Raw genomic sequence first — 22707 nt, forward strand, 5'->3', positions numbered from 1 at the left:
CAGTGCTACATTGGAAAGGATTGATCTCACCTCAAAATCCATATAACCTGCCCTCTTCTCGTGCTGGAGCTGTTCTTACAGAATCTCAAATGACAAAAATTTTCATGGGGTTAAGTACTACAGGCTGCTCTATTTTGAAATATTTGGATTCAGTCATGCTAATAGTTGTTCTGATTTGTTATTATTCAAGAAGCATGGAAGGTATGGTATTCTTAAATGGTGATCAAGGAGAAATTTAACTCAGAAATTATGAAGAATCCTCATTACTAATAATAAATATGACAACATACATTAGGGAAAAGGGCATGTGGATGAAGGAGAAGGATCTGTGTGTTTCTGTCAGGCTGCTAGATCTAATTTTCACAAACAATAAATACTCTGAACCAGAAACTTTCAGAGAGAACTTGGAGTTCAAACTCCAATTAGGCATTTAACAGGCAAAATTTCTGTTTTGTCCAGAAAATTTATTTAAACCCAAAAGCTGCCCAAATTTTTTGAATTAAATATTGAATTGCTATATAAATAAATCATTCAGTAATATTTATTTCTTCCTAATACTGATTTTTATTACACCTACACTGAATTATGTCTTTCTATGAACTATGGCTCTCCATTCATACTGGAAATTTTCTTAAGAATTAACAATAAAATTGGCATAGCGTATTACTTAAGTGGCAAATTTACAGACAGGGAAAATATTTTGCTATGATGGAAGAACTAAAATTGCAACCTTTTAAAAACACATTATGCGTATTTCTGGGTTGACATGAGGAATAAAATGCATCAAAACATACCAGGATCTAATTATAAGTGCTAAAGAGCCACAGTGCTACTGAGGTAGTGTTTAAATAGATTTTTGTGAGTGTAAATGTAAATACTAACGTTTAAAAAATAGAAATGTAAGGTGTTGGATATCTCAAAAAGCAAATATAGAAAATTAACTTGTTACCTTTGAACTGAATTCCTGGGTTTTCATTTTCTATTTTTATATTGTTAACCAGCTCCTTCCCATTTAGGAGCAAAATCACAGAATCACAGAATGGCCAAGGTTGGAAGGGACCTCTGGAGATCATCTAGTCCAACCTCCCTGCTCAAGCAGGGTCCTCTAGAGCATATTGCCCAGGATCACACCCAGACGGGTTTTGAATGTCTCCAGCGAAGGAGACTCCACAGCCTCTCTCCACAGCAACCTGTGCCAGTGCTCTGTCACCCTCACAGGAAAGACGTTTTTTCTCAGGTTTAGGTGGAACTGCCTGTGGTTCAGTTTGTGCCCATTGCCTCTTGTCCCGTCACTGGGCACCACAGAGAAGAGGCTGGCCTCATCCTCTTGACACCCTCCTTTCAGGTATTTGTAGACATTGATCAGATCGCCTCTCAGTCTTCTTTTCTCCAGGCTAAACAGGCCCAGCTCTCTCAGCCTTTCCTCATAGGAGAGATGCTCCAGTCCCCTAATCATCTTGGTAGCCTTCCACTGGACTCTCTCCAGGAGCGTCATGTCTCTCTTGTACTGGGGAGGCCTCCCTAGGGCTGAGGAGAGAGGCAGGACCCCCTCCCTCCACCTGCTGGCAACACTCTGCCTAATGCAAAACAGGAGACCATTGGCCTTCTTGGCCACAAGGGCACACTGCTGCCTCATGCTTAACTCGTTGTCCACCAGCACTCCCAGGTCTGTCTCTGCAGAGCTGCTTCCCAGCAGGTCAGCCCCCAGCCTGTACTGCTGCATGGAGTTATTCCTGCCCAGGTGCAGGACCCTGCACTTGCCTTTGTTGAACTTCAGGAGGTTCCTCTCCACCCAACTCTCCAGCCTGTCCAGGTCTTTCTAAACGACGGCACAGCCTTCCGGTGTGTCAGCCACTCCCCCCAGTTCAGTAGCATCAGCAAGCTTGCTGAGAGTGCACTCTGTGCCTTCCTCCAGGTCATCGATGAATATATTGAACAAGACTGGACCCAGGACTGCCCCCTGGGGGACACTGCTAGCTACAGGCCTCCAACTAGACTGCGCCACTGACCGCAACCCTCTGAGCTCGGACATCCAGCCAGTTCTCAATCCACCTCACTGTCCACTCATCTAGCCCACACTTCCTGAGTTTACCTATGAGGATGTGATGGGAGACAGTGTCAAAAGCCTTGCTGAAGTCCAGGGAAACAACATCCACTGCTCTCCCCTCATCTCCCCAGCCAGTCATTCCGTCAGAGAAGGCTATCAGGTTGGTCAAGCATGATTTCCCTTTGGTGAATGCACGCTGACTACTCCTGATCACCTTCTTGTCCTCCACATGCTTAGTGAAGACCTCCAGGATGAGCTGTTCAGCTGTTCAAAATGAGGTTGGCTAGACACAAGCTGATTGTTTTCCTAGCTAGCAATAGAGGTAAATGTATATTGCAATTGTTATTCAGTGTAATTTGGAATTTCAGTGCACTGCTGCATCACTGCACTAATACAAAATCCTGTGTAACTTCAACTAACTTTAAATAAGTAAACTTCAAATAAGTAATTTCAAATAGGTAACCTGTATGGTATATCTAAAAGAACCTGGTCAGAGAGTATTGGACTGGCAACTGGGTATCACATCTTGCAAAGTACTAAAGTAACCAGAATGAAAAAATAAAATACTTCTACAATCTCAAAACACAGTGACTACAGTCATTCTTCAAATAATTATCTTTTTTGCAGGTTCCATTATCTATTTCATGAATCAATAAAACTCAGTGACAGCAAATGCTATAGATATCTTCCTCAGACTGTAATTCAGACTGTGTACAGTAGCGCTATCCTGACTATAGTCAGTAGCATAACAAATGAGCCAGGTCTTGAGGATATTACTGTCTAGTGACATACCACCACATATGTACAAAAAATATCATTAAAAAGGCAACAACTGCCAAGTAATAACTGATAGTTTAGCATCCTGCATTTATCCTAAAGCAGAAAAAGTTGTGGATAGCTCCTATACTATGGTTAGACCACAACTGGAACACAGGGCTCCTGGGGAACATTCAAGGTGGTTTGAACCCAGCACGAGTTAGTAGCCGCTGTCTTGCATGGAGCAGCAGGTGGGGGAGAGCTCACTTCTCTGGGGTGGATTTCCCACATCTTCTAAGTTTCTGCCTGGCTAGGAGCTGTTTGGACAGAGAAAACTTAGATTTCTGCATCTCTTTGAGGCAACTTCTCTCACGGAGTTTGGCTGTCAGCATTAGTTGGCCGTCAGCTGCCCTAGTTCCCAACTACCTTCGTGCTGTGGAGCTGCCACCTCACACAGCAGCATAGTGAACCTCTGTGTGATGTGGTGGCTCCTCATTTGTTCAGGCCTCAGCTCTAGAATAAGTCACCTAAATTGAAGTGCCTATATATGCACTAGCTGGCTAAGTGCTCGTCACAGTCAGTGGTTACCCAGTCATTGCAGTCAATGATCCCAGCTGCAAGGAGCTCAATATAGCGCCATAAAGAGGGTATGTTTTTAACCACTCTGGACTCCATTTATCCATCTGCACAATGGGCCTTAGAATACCTTCCTTCTCCCCAGAGGAAGCTGATCTAAATACGATGGCATTGCCCTAGGCACCAAACACGTTCCAGATTGAAATATAACTTGCCATAAAAAAATTAACAAATTGACCTATTGACTTTTGTTTATTTTTTTAAGTGAAGTGTCTGCTGTCTCCATGTCACAGAGCATTTACTATATTCACTGTACAATTCTATTCTGAGCACCAAACCGAGTGCATAAATCAAAACATGACACCTTTCAATTATTTGTGGTAATGAAATGTATGTTGAAACCATATGGTTGGCATGATTCTTGTTTTCAAATAATTAGTACTTAAATGCTGATTTGGAGCACTTCATTACTTCTCATCACTTGTCTCATCTTTCTTCACTGGTTTCTCCTTCAGGGAAAAAGCAGCATGGTTGTTCCAGCCTTGTATGTGCCTGTGAAAATTACCATAAATCCAGCTAACTTTACCCATACCCACAAGATGCCAGAATTGCAGAAAATTTGCAGTGCTTGTTGAAATTTTACTATTCAGCAGTTTTGTGGGTTTGCATGCTTATGAAATGTAACATTTCATGCTTGCTTGTTTGCAATGGGGTCAGCACAAGGCCTATGAACCACTGCTGACTGCTTTTAGCTTCGTTTACATCTGTCTTCCCAACTTTTAACCCCTTTCTAAAATTCACATAGTTGCATCCCTTGAGCCTGTATAATAAAACATGTTGGATTATGTATATTTGCATGGCCACAGCTCTCAAAAGAATCAATTGAATGTGCAGAAAGCACAAGATTCAGCCATAGTCCACTCTTGAATGGGTCATTACACAGTCTTTCAGAAATCAATTCTATTTTAGCGTTTTTATTTACTACCTATGACAAAATAATTACAAACATCCTTCCTTTCTTCTCTTTGTATGTTTTTCTACTCACATACAGAATTTGTTTGAAACACTAGACTGTCTTTTCACTTGTTCATTTGTTTTGTTGTCTTATAATAGAAAAAGGCCCATCTTTGCACACCCCTCTTCTTACACAAATCCAATAAGATGTTTGGAGAAAAGCTGCTCCCATTGTAATTTTTCCCCTATAACTACGTTGTCCAACTATTGAGATATTCCTTGGAAATGCCCTAAAATAATTCTATAAAGGGCAAAGTTTTCAAAAGAATTTTCATTACAGACTTCAAAGGACTTAAGAGCCTCCCTATCAAAAAATCACAGAAAATAAAAAGTGAAAAATCATGCTTCACTGTCTAATCTATCATTCTATTAGAGCAAGACAATTCTATTTACTACTTCTTTGACTAGTCTAGCTTTAAATGTTTTGAAGAATGGGGCTCCACATGCTTTTGGGGTACTATTCTACAGTCTAACACCCCTCTACAATGTCACTTTTGTGCCTAACTAAATAAATACTTTCTGTTTTACATTTATATCATTCAAATATTGCGTCTGATTATTTGAGCTAACCTTTAACTATAAGATAGCTAAGGTATATCTCTAATAACAACCCTGCAATCGTTTAGGAATAATTTGGGATAATTCTGTCATAAACATCAATGGACCGATCATATTTTTGCAGGAAAAATTGATTAGAAAATTAGATTCTTTTATTTCAAAAGTAAAGACATCAACATCAGAGCTGCAAAAGAGTAGTGGTATAAAGGCCAGACAGAATAAAACACTTTTAGTTAAACCTGGAAGACTGCAGTGTTATACAAATGGTGGTATACAATTATTTTCCCTTAGTCATGAGAAAGCTAATTTCAGAAAATTTAGAATTCACAGGAATTTTTCTTGTGGAAGTTTAAACTATTCATTGTGCCAGATTGCTGAGACACATCTGCTGCTGTTCTGCAGAGCAGTGAAACTCATAGCTTCACAGTTATGAAGGAGAAAAGATCTCAGGAAAGTGTTTTTTACAACCACTAAAAGCATGATGAGGCAGAGCCACTGGTTCTTAGCTCCACACAAAGCAAGCAAAATTTGTTGTAATCTCTCCTTACCACATAACCTAATACTCAATACTAATGAAAGCAATGTTGCAAATATCCATAAAGAAACATTGGAAGGAAAGAAATAAGATGTATGCATAATTATCAGTGTTGCACTAATACGAATGGCTCTATCTGCACTAGCAAGTAGTGCAGTTTAGCAGGAGTATTAGCAATGTGGATGCAGTGTTCTTCCCACACACCTCAGGGGTGTACAGTGCTTTTTAAGAAGAGAGGATAATTAACAGGCTTTATGACACCATCGCTGAATGCATACAGAAGGTACCAGAGCTGGCAATGGATAACGTAGAAGATAATTTCCAGATGTCTTAACAGATGTTGTCTAGCCCTAACTGGTATAACCCCATATTTAGCACTGGCTGGGACAGGCAGTGAGGTAGAAATAACCTAAATACCAAATTCCTCCCAGCTTTATTTGCTTTTGCTATTTGTCATCATAAGATAGAAGGCTAATGTTGTTTGAATAACAAATTGAGCTTTTACTCATTGAGCTTCATTGATTCTTGTCTGCTTCCTGTTTTGTCAACAAGGTGATGCCCACTGCAGTGTGGTGTGTACCAGAAAGCCAGGTGAGGTTTTCCAAACAAGAGTGGTCTCCACAAAACGAAAGGTCGATTCAGCTGAAATAGCACTTCCCCTTGACATTTGCACTTGTAGGCATGTAATGTGACACAAAACTTAGCAGCAGCTGAGATTGGAGTGACCTTGGGGAGACAGAAATCAACTTTGAGCTTTAACAACATCCCTACCTGTCATAATGCTGGATTTATGGCATTCATTCTCCACCTCATAAATCAAAATCACGTATTTCTGCCTTTCAATACACACAGATTCATTGTCTACCTATAGTTGTTAGAGTGCCCCTCTCACACTAGTAGCTATCTCATTGATCTATGGCTATGCTCCCACCATAAAGCAACTTAAATTCTCATTTTTAAAGGAAGAACAAATGTATCAGCTGGTCACTTTACATGACCTGGTTTACTAATATCAAAGACATTTTTAAATGGATCATTTTCAAAAATATTTCCTGATTTTTAACATTTCTGGTTTTAAGCACATCTCAAGCTGTAATCTATTCTGACGTGTAGGTAGGAAGTCCTTGAAGTAAAATTTATGTTAAAGCTTTACAGTTCTATTTCTTTACAGAAACTAGGAAATGTAATATCCTATTATATACTCCATAATGTTATTTTTTACCAGCCAGGCGACACTTATTAATGGCTGAAGTATTTTTGAACTATTATTACCGGTAAAGATTATTGTTGAATTAGTGTAATTATAGAAAAGTTGCCTTATTTTACTTTAAGAAGTCATAAATCTTGTTACATATTTTTGTTGCCTATCAAATAATAGAAAAGCAATTATTCTAGCAGAGAAGAAAAGAAATAAGCTAGTGTAAGTTATTGCAAAATAATCAAAAAGAGCAGTTTGTTTCTATCCATTTCTTCCCACAACCTATATAAATATTCTAAGACCATGTTTATATGAAGATACAGTTTCAGATCCCTCAGTGGGACAACAGATGCCTAACCACATTGTGGAGGGAAAGAAAAAGTAGCCGTCTAAGCATGTTTACTTTCAATGACAAAGAAGTTCTAACTTGTCCCTCAGTGATGACTCACTGACTTAGGACTATAAAAGTAAAGGTAACTGCTCTCTAAAACATCAGAACTTCAGAAATCCAGCACGATGCAATTAAGATTCTCAGCTATTTTCTTTTTCTCACTGGGTTTGTCATTTTGTGTGACAATTCCTATTCCCCTTGAAGATAGCCATGAATTCACAGAGGAAGATCTTCAGTTTGCAGAGGTACAGTATATAATAATTAATTTGCATATTTTATAGTAAGTTGTATAGTTACAATTGTTCATTGGAAACCAGGGTTTTTGCTTCTTTTTGCCTTCTTAGCGCTATCTCAGGACTCACTATGATCTCCGTCCAAATCCTGCTCGCGTAATGAGAAAGAGTGCCAACACCGTGGCATCTAAACTTCGAGAAATGCAAGCTTTTTTTGGCCTGGAGGTGACAGGAAAATTAAATGAAGAAACATATGAGCTGATGCAGCAACCAAGATGTGGTGTCCCAGATGTGGGGGAATATAACTTTTTCCCTAGAAAACTCAAGTGGTCAAAAACTAATTTGACATACAGGTAAAAGCACGGCATTTTGAGTGTTATTACTGTTCCTTCTATTCAAGTACCTTGTCTAGGAGGCAGCTCAGTATATGATGCTGATGGGAGAAGGGCGTATTCAAGCTTGTAAGATTCATGTTAGAGCTTAAAATCTTTATGATCCCAAAACAAAGCTTAAGGAAATAATTACATACTTTTCCATCGCAATTTGTCTATGTGGGAAAGCTGGTGTAGATGCACAGCATGCTACTCACTCCCAGTCTGGCCCACCTGTGGACACTCTGGGTACATCTATGGTGCTAAATGAAAGAGGAGTGCGGATGGAGCTCGTGCACCTCACTACTTCTCCTCACACTGCTTAATCTTAGGTGGCTCCATGGCTTTGTTTTGTGTGTATTTTGGTGAAGTCTGTCCACAACACATCTGCTGTAGAGGGGCTTATCCAAAAGCAGTGTAGATGCAAACCAGTCTGCGCAGCATGGCTGTGAGACCAGGGACTGACCCTTGTCCATTTTTCGTTTCATGGTACAGACCCAGGCTCTTCGGCTGCAGTGGGAGCACCACTGCTGCAGGGTGCCCTCAGGGCACTTTGGCACTCCTCTGAGCTCCAGTCTGGTCAGGCCCTCGCAGTAGTCACCAAGAGGGTGGTAGTTATCTCATTTTAAATCTGACCTTGGCCACCCTAACTCCTTTCACAGGTGGTGGAAAGAGACGTGCTTTTTCTAGGGAGCAGCTGGACTGACATTTGAGACATTTGTTTTAGGATGAACGTGTCCTGAATGTGCCTGTTTCTCTCCATTGACTAAAAGGGGTCTGGGTGACTACTTGCCATGTAGGTCCCATTTAAGTGGGTCGCACAAATCCCCGCACTATGTCCTCAGGCAGTTAGTGCTAGGAGGCTATGGTGCTGAAAGGCCACATGCTAGCTCCTTCTCCCTAAGATCATTGACAGGGCATTTGACCATTTCCTACCTGAATTTCTTTAGCACATTGCAAATATAAACTCACTAAACTCTTTTTGAGATATCAGTCCAGCAGCTGGTAATAAATATTGCTTTTATCCCAATAATTCTATGCCCACCAAAAGCTCTTTGGGTCATGTTTTGCCTTTCCAGGGATTCAGGGTCATGAGATATTTTATATGGCATAAAGAACCTTTCTAATTTACTGATATAGTTTGATTTAATGCAGAATACATTTGTGATTTTCTATATCCTCTGGTGTATATAAAAGAAACTATAAAAAGCTGTTGGTTCATTTCAGATGTCTCTGAGTGACTTTGATGAAAATTGAAATGGTTATTTCATCTTTTGGAATGTTACATACAGCTGCCCAAATCTTTATTTTTAGATAAGAACATGAGGAAACAAGCAACAACTTGTTAATTAGGTGTAGAGTCTCATAAAAGTGTATTACAAAGTTGCTTCAATCTACACAACTTAACTGGAGATATTAATCTGTTTGTTAGAATTATGAATTACACTCCAGATCTGAGCCGCGCTGAAGTAGACAGAGCTTTCAAAAAAGCCTTCAAAGTTTGGTCTGATGTGACACCGCTTAACTTTACTAGAATACGGAGTGGAACTGCTGATATCATGATCTCCTTCGGGACTAAAGGTAACAGAAACTTTTTTTTATATATTACAGTTATATCATTGCTAATTTAATAAGATGAGATATAATTGATTTCATTGTTATGATTGCTGTTTTATAGAACATGGTGACTTTTACCCTTTTGATGGACCTTCTGGCTTACTGGCACATGCTTTCCCTCCTGGTCCAGACTATGGAGGAGATGCCCATTTTGATGATGATGAAACTTGGTCAGATGATTCTAAAGGTAACATAAGTTCCAGTGACTGTTTGAAATGGTGTTAGAGGGAAAATTTCCTACCTGTTTGATGTTTACAAACAGGTTATCTTGTCTATTTCATAGACAAGAAAATAAATAAAATAAATAAATAATTTATTTATTATTTATGAACTCATAAATAATTAAGTTCACTGTCTATTTTTAAGAGGCTGTTTTTAATCCCCAGTCATAAATAGGAGTGTAACACCTACCTAGCATAAATTTTAAGATACACACTTCCTAAGTAGAGGTGATTAAAAAAACTTGTCAAACAAGGCAATCTGGGAGCCTGGAGCTCTATCATCTTGGCATTTCACCGAGCTCAAGGGCAGCTAGTTCTGATAACACTGATGGGAATGGATTTACTGAAGCCAATAGGAAATACATCCATTTACCTCTGCTGCAAATCAGCTTCTTATATCTAATATGAAAATTCTTCACCTTGCGTATCCAAGAAAGAGTTTTAAGGGAACAAAACCACTGCACTTTCGGTACGATGCTATTTCACCCTCCTGGCATCACATCTGACTGATGTAATGCTGCAGACAATATGGGCTGTCCACTGGAGATACATTCCCAACAAAACTTCTCTTGATTTGAGTGGGACTAAGACTTCACGCTAGAGCTTTCCAGTGTTGTTAAATTTCAGGGAATCTGCAGCTGGCTACAGAGGGATATTGTCAAATAAGACTTATCTTGAACACCTGCTATGAGATGCTGAAAGGATTAGGCCCTTATTAAAGCAAAATTCACATTAGCTTGAAACAAAACAAGCAATTACACATTGTTTTTCCATTTCTCCATTTCTCTCCTTTATGTTCCACATGTTAAGGCACAGTGTTAGGATTAGCTAGTCCAAGTCCACTTCCTTGACACATTAGTCCAAGTCCACTTCATTGACATTCACTTTTACTATGATCTCTTACAGGGTATAACTTGTTTCTTGTTGCTGCCCATGAATTTGGCCATTCACTGGGGCTTGAACACTCCAGAGACCCTGGAGCTCTGATGTTTCCTATTTACACATATACTGGGAAAACTGGTTTTGTGCTTCCTGATGATGATGTACAAGGGATCCAAGAACTCTATGGTAAGTCTGTATAATATGTGGTATATACTTCCTTTGTCATTATAACCTGCTGGAGATACACTATACAGTTGTCAAAGAGCTGCAGATGATCAATAGCAACAATCACAACTGATTAAGATCAAATCACAAGATTCTCGGCAAACATTTCAGGAACAGAGATTTAATAGTTCAGAGAAAAAAAAATTGAAAGCAACATTGCAAAGAGCAGCTGATAGCTGTGCTGTCTCCTTCGGGAGGGTGGGGCTGGAAAGAAATCTGAGGCTTTTTGACTTGCTTCAAAAAAGGAGGTAAAACAGAACCTAGTGGGAGAAAGAGGAATGTTCAGGTTTCAAAGTTTCATCCTGCAAAGAAGAAAATTTTGGAGACATTGAAAACTTAAGAGTACAGGGAGCAAGTGCACTTAACATCTTTGCAGCACAGCTGAACCACAAAGTCCAAGAACATATCTAGGCTAAAGGAAAGGCAGAAAGGAAGAACAGTCTTTCCCCAGTACAAACGATTTGTTCATTATGCTTGTAGTCATCCTGGTGCTTGGAAACTCTTCCACAGCCTATTCAGTATTATAACTCATAGAAAGAGAATTAAAGGTTTTAAACCTGAATCACGGTATATGGTTGCAGGTGCTGGAGACAGAGATCCAAACCCCAAACATCCAAAAACACCAGAGAAATGTGATGCAGAATTGTCTCTGGATGCAATAACAGAGCTTCGTGGAGAAATGCTGATCTTCAAAGACAGGTAAAGAGAAGCAAATGGTGGATGGTATGTGGAATGTGCTGGGTGCTTACAGTACCTGACTCAGGTAAATGAAAGAAGTACCTGTCCAGAAAATACCGCATAACATTCAAACAAGAAAGAACATCATTTCACTGTTTTACTCAAGACTTTAGTCCTCATAAATAAAATAGATCAGAAGTCGTATGGATGTCTTTAAGAGGCTGCACTGTATATCTTTTTAGGCAGGATTTATAATACAACTACACACTTGACTATCCTGAAATATGAAGTAAAGCTGAAGCGGCTGAATACTCTGACCCCATCTGTATACCTTTTTCATTTCACAAGGCTTTCTTCATTATGCAGAACTCTACTAACACTTCTTTGAATGAAGTTGTACTTCATTCAGAAGCTTACAAAAGGCAGCAGTGTTTCTCTTCTTAGGCTAAATGAACAAAAGATTCAAACTTGTCTTTTAAGATGATCACAGTGTGAGGGACAGAAGTGGTCTGCAGCTCAGTGCTACACGAGAAGGAAAGGACAAGCCTACCAGTGGCACTGTATACTGAAAATATTGTCCATTATGAAAAAGGGGTCATTCGCCATTAGCTATTCATTAATATAACACATCAGAGATACTGCCATTCTGTAGCATGATAAGGAGCACACAATATATTTACTTTTTCTAAACTAGGTTTTTCTGGCGACTGCACCCTCAGATGGTTGATGCAGAACTGGTACTACTTAAATCATTTTGGCCAGAGCTTCCAAATAAAATTGATGCAGCTTATGAAAACCCCATCAAAGATCTTGTGTTCATGTTTAAGGGTAAGTCTTTTATTTTGTTGTTGGCAGAAAAAAGTCACGTATTTAGTCAAGCTCACGTAGCAATGGAAAGACATTCAATAGAAGAACATAAAATCCTTCCTTCCTTGCTTAAAAAACAACTTATTTTGGTTTCACCCCATGCAAACCTACAAAATTTCAGTGTGTTAGGAGGTATACAATTAAGTTCAGATGTGTAGAATCGCAGTTAGTGTAAGTTGTTAAATATTAGCTGAGAATACGGCCTAAGAATCCGTTAGCTACATGAAAATAAAGATTATGGCATCCTCATTTTGCTCTATCATCACAGCTGAGCTTTCACAAAATACTAATGCATACTTTGTTCTTATTTTCAGGAAAGAAAGTCTGGGCTATGAATGGCTATGATATAATTGAAGGCTTTCCTAAAAAGGTATATGAAATGGGGTTCCCTAAAGAAATGAAAAGAATAGATGCAGCTGTCCATATTAAAGACACTGGCAAGACTCTCTTTTTTACCGGAAATAAGTACTGGAGGTAAGACAGAGACAGACTAGTGCTTCTTTTATATTTCTGTTGTTTCAAATTTGACACTTAGTCATGGGTCACACTTTGTCGGTCCAAGGAGTTCATAGATGATACAGCTCTGCAGAATATGTTATAAAGACATTTTTAGCAAGACTTTTTTAAACATAAGTGTGACAGAAAGGAAAGGACAACAAATCGCTCTATTCCAGGAGAGTTTGTAACATGGGCATGTATGCCAGACAGAGTTCCCTCCTTGCTTCCTTCAGCTGGTTGTGTGGCACAAAATGCATTATCACAGCTGGTCTGTGAGAGCAAAAACTTCATACTACCCTATGATGGCTGTTTTTTACCAGCCGTGAGTGGACTTACAGTCAGGTCAGAGATACATCATTAAGAAAGATGCTGCGATCCCTTCCCAGTACCTCTGTGCCAAATACCCTCAGGGTACGCTTGCAGTGCCAACACGTCCAAGTACAATCATCTCCATATAAGACATAGTTTATAGCTCAATTTTGAAAACATACCTTTATTGGGTTTGTGTTTACTGAGGCTGTATTTTTGATGTAAAGGTGCCCTGCTTATTGACTTGAGATTCATTATTGCCCTAGACATAAGATACCTAATGGCTGCTGCCTACTCCTCACATGGGTAACTTTAAACAGAGCATACAAAGGGCACAAACTGAAACCTCCAGGGTGTTAAATCCTCTGAATTTACATTTTCTTTTTTATGTTTAATGTAGTTATGATGAAGAGAAAGAGGTTATGGAAACGGGCTACCCCAGACTGATAGAGGAAGAATTCCCAGGAATTGGTGACAGAGTGGATGCAGTCTATCAAAGAAACGGTATATAATCTGATAATGATGCTTTATTACCATTAACTATGCCCAAAACTTGGGATTAATGTTCTGTGGGACGTTCTGTCATTTTTAATTTTGATTTGTGTGACAACAGCACTCTTGACTGAACCGAGTTTCTAATCTTAATTGCCTTCTGGCAAAGTCTTTCTTTATAAACTGTAAAGAAATGAGAAGCCAGTGGAGATCTGCCGCCTTGCTTAGACAACTAAAGTGGTATAGTTAATGTAGGAGTATTACCATGCATCCTTTCCTTCAAATCTAGACTCTTCCTTTCCAACTCTTCAACAGAGTCCAGCTTATCCTATCCAATATTTCCAAGTCAGAGAATTAAATATTAACAGGCAAACTCTGGATTTTCCTAAGCAAATGATACATATAATGGAGAGACTGACACCGGATCAAAATATTGGTTGTTTTAAAACACTGATCCAGAGTTGCCAAATGGAATGAGGACCTTTGAAAGTTTAGCTCGGCATTTTAAAAACTTAAATATTGCATTTAGCAGAGTCTTTCAAAAATCAAAACAGGATAACATTTTTTGGAGACAGATTTCTCAGGGTTAATTCATTTTAATTCTCTTTTTCCTTAGGTTATCTCTACTTTTTCAATGGACCATTGCAGTTTGAATACAGCATCTGGAGCAAAAGAATTGTCCGTGTCCTGCATACTAATTCCATATTTTGGTGCTAATTACCCTTGAGGGCCATGTTATAGGCTGTGGAGCGGCTTGTAGTACATGGAGATGACAATATGGAAACAGAGGTTTATTAGAGGAAAAGAAGGTTCTGTGAATAAGCACTGGCTAACAACCACCAAATGTATACTGTATATATGGAACTATATATCTGTATGTCAGTCTGGAACTGAATTAACTTAATAGGAAAGGAAAAGAGAAATGATTAGCATTTCAAGGGGCATTACACCATTTAAAGTTCATCTAGCATTAAAGCTGGATTCCTCTGTGAGATGCTGAATGCATCCTACATGATCACAAGCACTATTAATTCCCAGTAATCTGTGCATTCTAATATCTTTCCAGGATCTCTCAGCATCTCCCAAATAGTAGAGCTCATAAGCCCGGGAGCTTTATCTTTTTAAACTAACCCTTAAATTCTTTGTAAAATTTCCATTAAAGCACTGGGAATTCAGATGTGAAAAAGGAGTCAGGACTGCGTGTTGACGCCCTGAGTAGGACAGCATCTGGTTATCCCACTGAAGTTAGAGAATGCAAAGGCATTTGAATATATCCTCATTTGAATGGGGATCAACCAGAGTGCAACTTGGTATGAATCTAAATCCATTAACACGGCTCAGCTTTAAGCTGGAGTAAACTGAAGCAGTTTAAATGACATTTATAGAGGTTATAGAAGAGAAATTGAACAGTCAATTCAAAATAATTGGAATAATACCTTTTTTTATGTTTGTCACCCTTTCAATACCTACTTCACCTGTTTCCATGCCATGTAAGTTGCTATTTTTTCAATTAATGCAAATGATGCAAGACTGTGATTATTTCTTAGTTTAAAATAATATTAAATAAATTGGAAGAAAAAAATAACATTATGAAATTACTTCATTAAAATATCCTACACTGCATGTCATAAAAGCAAGACAGAGATATGGAACGAAAGAAATCAGGAACCTTAACCTGTGCGTTTTATTCATTAGAATTTGTACCTCTAATTGAAAATATGTTCTTTTATTTTGGGGGGGGGGGGGGGAGTGGGAAGTGGAAGGAAGGAAGCATGAAAGGAAGGAAGGAAGGAAGGAGGGAAAGATGGGAGAGAGGGACAGAAAACTAAGAACTAAGTAGGAATTAGTCTTTATTATTATATAAAATATCAGAAATGATTAAGAATTTCTATGAAATTCAGTTCCACATTAGTTTTAATGGTAAACATTAAATAATTAACTGAAACTAACTATCCTGTCCTCCTTCCCCTCAGAAAAGATCAAACTCCAGTCTATCACTCAGCCAGCTTGCCAGGCAAAAAACATTAACGCTGAATGCCTTTAAACAGGCATAAATTGCCAAGCTTCCCTAAAAATGCACTCGGTGAGTTTAATTCTGTGTCTTATGCAACACAATGGTCAGATGAGGTAACATAGCAGTAATGGCCAATTCTGACTGTAAAACTGTGAATTAATGAACACCAGACCTTAAAATATTTAAAGGAAAGGCAAGGAAAAAAGAATAGGAAATGCGAGGAAAAAAGAGCTGAAGAAAAACCTTACAAATGGAAAAACTCAGAACACGGTAAAATCAAAATTCTGTCATATAATGAAATAATATCGATCATATCATGTTAGAAAAAAAGTCTGTATGATTATATGCTCATAATAAACAGCCCACAGCTCATTTATATTTGAAAGCATTTCCTGAAAGGATGATACCTGACGAAATAATACTTGATATTGGGCTGCATTTTAGTTCAATCACTTTGCAGTGAAATAAGGGTCTGGACATGTAACCCTAGTCCTCATTACTCTCAGTATAGCGGCTTGGCAGAAAATTGTGTCGGAATAATAGAGAGTCTAGCGTAAAGGACAACTGATTCTGACTGCTCTGAATTTCAAAGGTCTATCTTTTACCTAACTGGGGTGGGGAATGCCAGGGTGCACAGGCTAGCAAGGAGATGCTCATTAATGTCTTTCATATTTATTTGAGTTTCTGTTAACACTGAACATCTGATAGAGTACTACATAGGAAGCTGCGTCTTTGAGAGGCTTCAATGTGATCATATCCAGCTGCTCCCCAGCCCAAACAGTCACATTCCTGCTTGCCACTTGGCTGGCTGGAAGCAGCCTTTGGCTCCAGTGCAAGCAAGGCTCCAGCTTGTGCCTCTGCATCTCCAATGAGAGACAGAAACTGCTCTGCAGTCAGCACTGTTTAAGTTTAGAAAAGTACCAAGGTTGTCAGTTACTGGAATTTTGTGCCGTAAAAAATGGAAAACAAAAATGCTTGTGCTGTGGAAGGCTGAGGTCAGGGCCAGAAGGACCCTGGAGCCATGCAGCCAGCAGGATGGAAAGAAAAACTCTCCGTGAGATTTGGTGCCTTGGGAGCTGCTACCATCACATGCGAATTGCATTGTACGAGTCTGTGATGAGAGCAGTGACTGCCTACAGACAATCTCCCATGGTCATAAGAGGTCTCACCCAAGACTATCAAGTACTGAAAAGAAACAAGAGTGACTTTCTTGAGACAGGAACTGAAGTGACTGCTTTGTCTGAGGCACTGTGAGTCAGGAAACAACCGTGAGAGGCTGGGACAGCTGTGTCCCACGGTGCCATACACGCAGAATTAATAAATTCCCAGAAGGCGGCCAGTTTTGTGTGGTTTGCCATACACGCAGAATTAATAAATTCCCAGAAGGCTGCCAGTTTTGTGTGGTTCTCCACCCGATAGTACATGAACTATCGTGAACTGATATGCCTTTTATATCTATTTTGAGTTCTACTAAGAGAGCTTATTCGGCACGGGCAGAGGGATCAACACAGAAACGGAATCGGTAAGGTGCTTCTGCAGGAGCAGTTTCTGTGCTGCGCAGAAACTCCTCTTACATGAGCCTGACCAAACAGAAAAGAGAAGGTGCATATAAATGTTCAGGAGAGAGATGGAAATGAGCAAACATATTCAAACTTTCATTTAATTAAAGGGAGTAACTAGACGGCTCTAAATTCAATAGTATATTGGAAAGACAACAAGCACTGTAAGAGATAATGTGAGCTATAGCAGGTGTGCTGGAGAAAAACTGGAGAAAAAAGTTAGTTTTAATATGCAGCTAGTTTCTTCTTTATATAAGCACCAGAAACTGCTCTGGGGTCACTAGATGGCAGTGACAGCTCTGTTCCTCGGAGGACCTGCACAGAAACCCTCAGCCAGAGACAGCAGGACCAAAATATGATTCTGTGGGTGAGAAAACTGCAGCAAATATCGTTAGCAAATAATAGTTGATAGCAAATTAAGTCTTACACTACATGATACACACATTACATTACATTACATGCATTACATTACATACATACATTACATTATATTACAAACAGCACTAATAAGTAGACTTTAATGACTATATTATGTTGAAATGTGGATCTCTGAGAAATAAGTTAGGATACTAACATGTTTAGGGAACTTCTCTTATACACATTCGCTTCCAGGCCAATAATTTTTCAGTCTATTGGCAGGTTTTTTTTCTTCAGCGTCGATGCCATGCACCTGAAACACTATATTTCATGGATAGCCTTAGGAATAGCATGATCTCTTAGCTGAACTTCATTCACTGGAAAAACACACAAAGGCACAAGCACATATTCCAACTCCTTAGCCACGTGGCTACGAACCTGTATTTCCAAGAAGGATAAAAATGTAAAAATGACAATATGAAAGTAAGGCAAAAGGAGAGAAAAACTTTTCAGTTTTCAAAGAACCCAAGTAAAACAGTACAAATACAACCAAAATTGTCTATAGTATCAAGTATTAGACCACATCTGCTCAGAAGCGCAAAGGACAATTTAGAGAGAGGCTTTCTCAGTTATTCTCTGCTAGCATTTCCAGTTTTGTGAATACATAACAGATGGAGAATGTGACCTTGATCTTTGAATCCCTGATACTGCCAAGATCAGTAAGAATACTGAGGATTTGTGTCTAGGCATAGAATGATTTCCCTATCCTGGAAATATTTTTGAAACTTTCAAACATGCTTTCTGTTTGCAATAAAAAAATAGTTAAGAAACTTGGAAACTTTTAATTTAAGGAAAGGAAACATAAGAAGACTCTAGCGTTTGTCCTCTGGGATTGTCTGTAGCCATATTGTTAATTAGGATACTTATTGCATTTTGGGGGAAAGAGTATGCCATCTGAGTTTTTTGCTCAGCCTAGTTTTGAAGAGGGTCCAGACAGTCTCTTACCTTTTAGATGAATGAACTGACTAATCACTTATTTTATGGTGAATATCTTTCCATCCATTCTGCCAAAGATGTTTCTTTTTTGCGCAAACACAAATAATCAGTAGTCAAAGAAAGACTGACTGCCCACTAATCAGTAAGCCCATTTGGGGTGCAGGATCATGTCTTTGTGCCAGTCATGATTCATTTTTTTGTACAAAGTGATGCGTCTACATGCAATGTGGGTGTACACTGTTTTTCGGTTGTGATGATTCTGCTTTTTCTGATGAAAAAATGGCATTTTCAGAAGAGACTCCACCAGTTCTGCAGAAGTTACTGAGCCCACAGAGATTTCAATCGGGTCAAGAATCTTCACCTTTTCTGCCTAACCTTCATGCGGTGGACACATCCTTTTTAGTCACAGCCTTTCAACTACATGATGCAGTTCAAATTTCCAGTTAGTGTATTAGGAATATCTCTAGCATTCAGTTCAGCTATCCTGACAATGTCTTATGCCGTTATCACCTCCACACTCTGTCTCAGTGAATTGGCAGTCTGTCTTCCACATAGAAAATGGATGAGGCAACATTTTCCTCTGAGAAAAATCTTTCCAGGCAGCAAAGAATCATGCATCTTATTTATTTGTTATATAATAAATTTTCTATTGCCATAACAACAAAATATGATGCAGTTCTGTGTGTATCTGAGCAAGCCATTCAAGTTGTATCTTTACTTTTCTCATGGACTACACCAGAGTCCTATTACCATTTGACAGGACTGGCTCACATCCACTTTGCTTAGGAGTAGTGTCCTGAGAAAGGTCATATCCATACTGCATAGTGTCTTCTGGATCACATGTGATTTTGTTCAATTCTTCTTAAAAGAGACAGATGTGCCATCTACAGGGTCAATATTGTTTTATCCAGCCCGTAAGACACTGTTATGGTGTTCTGCAAATTCATCACTGCATGGGCCGCCACCCCAGGAAGAGAGCAAGAAACATTCCTTTTTACACATTATAATCTTCACAGCAATGTAAAATGATCTAGCCCTCCTAAGCACTCATCCTCCCAAGAGGAATCTGAGTCTATCTGGAACCAGCTGGAGTTCACAGTGTCCCTACCACACGTCTGTATAACAAACCTCCTCTGCAGATCTGGCTTAGGCTGTCTCCAGAGTTATGGCCACTGTTAGGCCCTATCCTGAGAGGAATAAAGAGTTCAAGTATTGTAAATGACTGCTAGGCAAGAACAGTAGCCTGATCTAACCTAGCTAGCATTAAGGAGGGCTTGAGAGTGGGTACAGCTGGGAAGAGGGGTCCGTTTAGGAAGTGCTCTTCCTTATATTGTTTGTTGGTGTCCTCTGAAGGGTCTATGCAGACAGCCCACAGTTTTGGAGAAGTGTAGCTTTGGTTAGTGGATTCACTGCTGTTGGTGGAGGGACAACGTTAATTGAAGTGGATTCTGCGTACGCTAAACACATGATTCCAGAGTTTTCAAAGGTGGATCAGGAGTTCAAGTCCTCTCTGAACACATGTCTCTGACCTTCATGTCTCTGCTGTCCAAGACATGAAGGTGCAGGAAGTGCTGTTCCTTAGGGGGCTGGCTGAGGTCTTATTCTTTACTCACATGAAGAGCAGTAGCATTTTAACGTGGACATTAGCAGTACAGATTTGTTGTTATCAGGGCTGAGATCATGCCACTGGGCATGCTCCTAGTTTTATGACTATGGATATAGGGAAGAGCCTTAGCTGCAAAAGTTCTTCTCCACTTGCATGGTCTGGAGAATTATCTCTCACCACACATTTACCACTGGCCGTGGCTCGGGATACTCTTGATATCATTTGACTCTGGCCTGGGCCTGTAGGGTACCTCAGTAGAAGATGATAGAAGATGATATGCAGGCCCTTGAACAGGTGTAAGAAATACAGAATTCTTCGGTCATGCTGTTAAGCGTTGGCCACAGAGTACTGGGGAAGAGAAGGTGTCACCACTCACAGAGGCCAAACCCAGATGTCTAATCCTGGGTGGGCCTCCAGGTTCTAGCCTAAGACTGTCCTAGCCATAGAAGGTATCTTTTCGCTATAGCAAATGAGTGAATAATGACAAGTAAATGACTCTCAGTGTGGTCAAAAGACATCAGTGGTGCGGGGAAGTCAGGCCAAGACAAATGCCAGAAGAATTTGGCCATGGGAAGCTGCAAGGAGCCATGGGGTAATATGTCATATTTGAAGGCTGCTAAGATAGACTGCTGTATGGGTATCCCAGGACAATCAGAAGATGCCTGCAGTGCTGTGGAGTGCAGCTTCAACAAGGGGCAACCCTACAAGGCGACTGACCAGCGCAGTAAGGATGTGGCGAGGTAACTGGAATAACTGAACTAACTCCTTGGTAAAATGCGTGCTCTCCTTTCAGCTACATGCTTTGGTATATTAGTTTCAGTCTATTAGGTTAGACCCTGCAGGCAGAGCAGTAAAGCAAATCTGTAGTTTTATGATTGTCAGGTCTAGACATAAGGTGGTAAGCTGGTTTGCAGCCACTTAGGATTTTAGTAGCAGAAACTTAGCTGATGGCTGGGCAAGGAATAAACAGGCTTAAATTTTAACTAGGGCACTGAAAGCTTTAAGAAACTCAGTTTGATGTTCAATTTAGGTGCCTCCATGGCTTTAGTCTTCAGGGATTTGACTCAAATAATCCATGATATGCATGATAAAGCAAGAAAAAGAATGTAGGTTTCTTAGCCACAAGCTGGTGTCCTGTCATGGCAGTGAGTTTTTCCTGCTTTACTGAACTCAATACTTTTCACTTTTTTAATTCCAAAAACAAGTGAGTCCAGCGGTAGTTTCCAGGAATATTCAGTGGAATCTTCCTCATGGAAAATATTGATGTGCTGCACTAATAATCTTGCAGAAATTGCTTTCGACAAAACATTTTTATAGTTCCAACATGGGGGTTCTGCTCCAAAACAAGGGGAAAGAAGCTCCAAAAATTCAGCAGTGTAAAAATTAACTGGTATATGAGAATCCAGAGTAGAGATTTCCGACTGAGGCCAATTCCAGATTAAGAGGAACAAAAATTAAATGAGGCTGTCATTTATACCACAGAAGTGTCCTAACTACCCTTTTATTGGAAATCCTGATGCAAATTCATGTCAGTCATAAGGAAGTGACGGGATCTCAGGATTTTCTGGAAACAAAATACACCCAGCTCCAACTCCAGTAACACAAAGCAGTGGATGACGAGGTAGCAATATAACAGGGAGATATTGTAATCAGGATGTGGTGGAAAATACACTAGTTTATTTCCAGTTAATTAACTATTATCACTGCTATGAGCATGTGAAGTGTGAGAACTGAGAAAGAAATAATCAGTGAGGAGACCTTCCAGGGTTTGTCCCAAAATCATTCAAAATAACAGAAATAATAACAGAAATTGACTTTAATTCAGGCAGTAATTGCCCAGAAAGTAGCTGTTTTGCTGACTCTACTTGGGATACTTATTTGTTACATGTAGGCAGTCTCAAATTTACTAATAACTTGTGAGAAAATGCTGTCAACATATGCGCATGCTGCTGGAAGAGCACCTGGCTCTGCCAGCGTGGTGTTCAAGCAGATGAAAGCAGAAGGACTTTAGTAGCTTTCTTATGGGTGCCAACCAGGAAGCACACAGCTCGCAACTTCGCATTCGGGAATTTTCAGCGTTATGTTCCTAGGACTTAGAGTATGAGTTACACACTCTGAAAATGAGTCACTTGATGCACAAAGTAAATATCGGAAGTGGGCTTACTATCCCCATGTGAGGCTGCAAAAGCCTCGACTGCAGAGAAAAAATACTTGTTGAAAGCTCAGGCCGAAACGCACACGGTACTGTTCATGCACCCTTAAATAAACACCGGAAATTTTATTTGTTATAATCTCCAAGCATTGTCTTGCTCCTTTCACAGCTCTCTGCATGGGATTTTTCATGGCAATCCAAGCAATGGCTTGATGCATCATGTTGCATCAAGTAAAATATATCCTCAGATTCTGTTTGCTGATTTTTCATTATTTTTTCTTTATTTCTGTCCTGCATAAATACCAGTGTCCTTGATATTCACACTCTTACATGAATCCCAGATTTAAAATGATACAGTAAACTCCCCAGATTTTTGTGCTCTTTTTGAAAGAGTACTTCCCTATTATCTATTTTTAAATTAATGTCCTATTTCATTGAATGTGTCATTGTTCTTCCGTTAAGAAACAGAACAAATAAGACCACCTTCTTTCTGTAAGTGTGTCTAATGTTATTTGTTTTAAAAGTAGAATTAATGGGACAATTTTCTGCCACCTG

General features: G+C 39.5%; 1 protein-coding gene across 1 annotated transcript; it reads left to right on the top strand.

The window, feature by feature from the left end:
• The first annotated feature begins 7170 nt into the window (after nt 1-7170).
• Nucleotides 7171-15020, top strand: LOC104151758 (collagenase 3). Its single transcript, XM_009686761.2, has 10 exons — nt 7171-7320; nt 7420-7661; nt 9112-9260; nt 9358-9483; nt 10424-10585; nt 11206-11323; nt 11997-12130; nt 12484-12643; nt 13377-13480; nt 14085-15020. Exons 1-10 carry the CDS (start codon nt 7201-7203, stop codon nt 14183-14185), a joined length of 1416 nt encoding a protein of 471 aa, XP_009685056.2. The 5' UTR covers nt 7171-7200; the 3' UTR covers nt 14186-15020.
• The last annotated feature ends 7687 nt before the right edge of the window (nt 15021-22707 follow it).

Source organism: Struthio camelus, chromosome 1 (assembly GCF_040807025.1).
Source record: "Struthio camelus isolate bStrCam1 chromosome 1, bStrCam1.hap1, whole genome shotgun sequence".
NCBI lineage: Eukaryota > Metazoa > Chordata > Aves > Struthioniformes > Struthionidae > Struthio > Struthio camelus.

What these genes read in the sequence shown, in the direction of transcription:
- LOC104151758 (XM_009686761.2), top strand. Translation starts at nt 7,201, where the DNA reads ATGCAATTAAGATTCTCAGCTATTTTCTTTTTCTCACTGGGTTTGTCA. An exon ending in TCTTGTGTTCATGTTTAAGG is followed by an intron (nt 12,131 to 12,483) that starts GTAAGTCTTTTA and finishes TCTTATTTTCAG; the next exon opens with GAAAGAAAGTCTGGGCTATG. An exon ending in ACCGGAAATAAGTACTGGAG is followed by an intron (nt 12,644 to 13,376) that starts GTAAGACAGAGA and finishes TGTTTAATGTAG; the next exon opens with TTATGATGAAGAGAAAGAGG.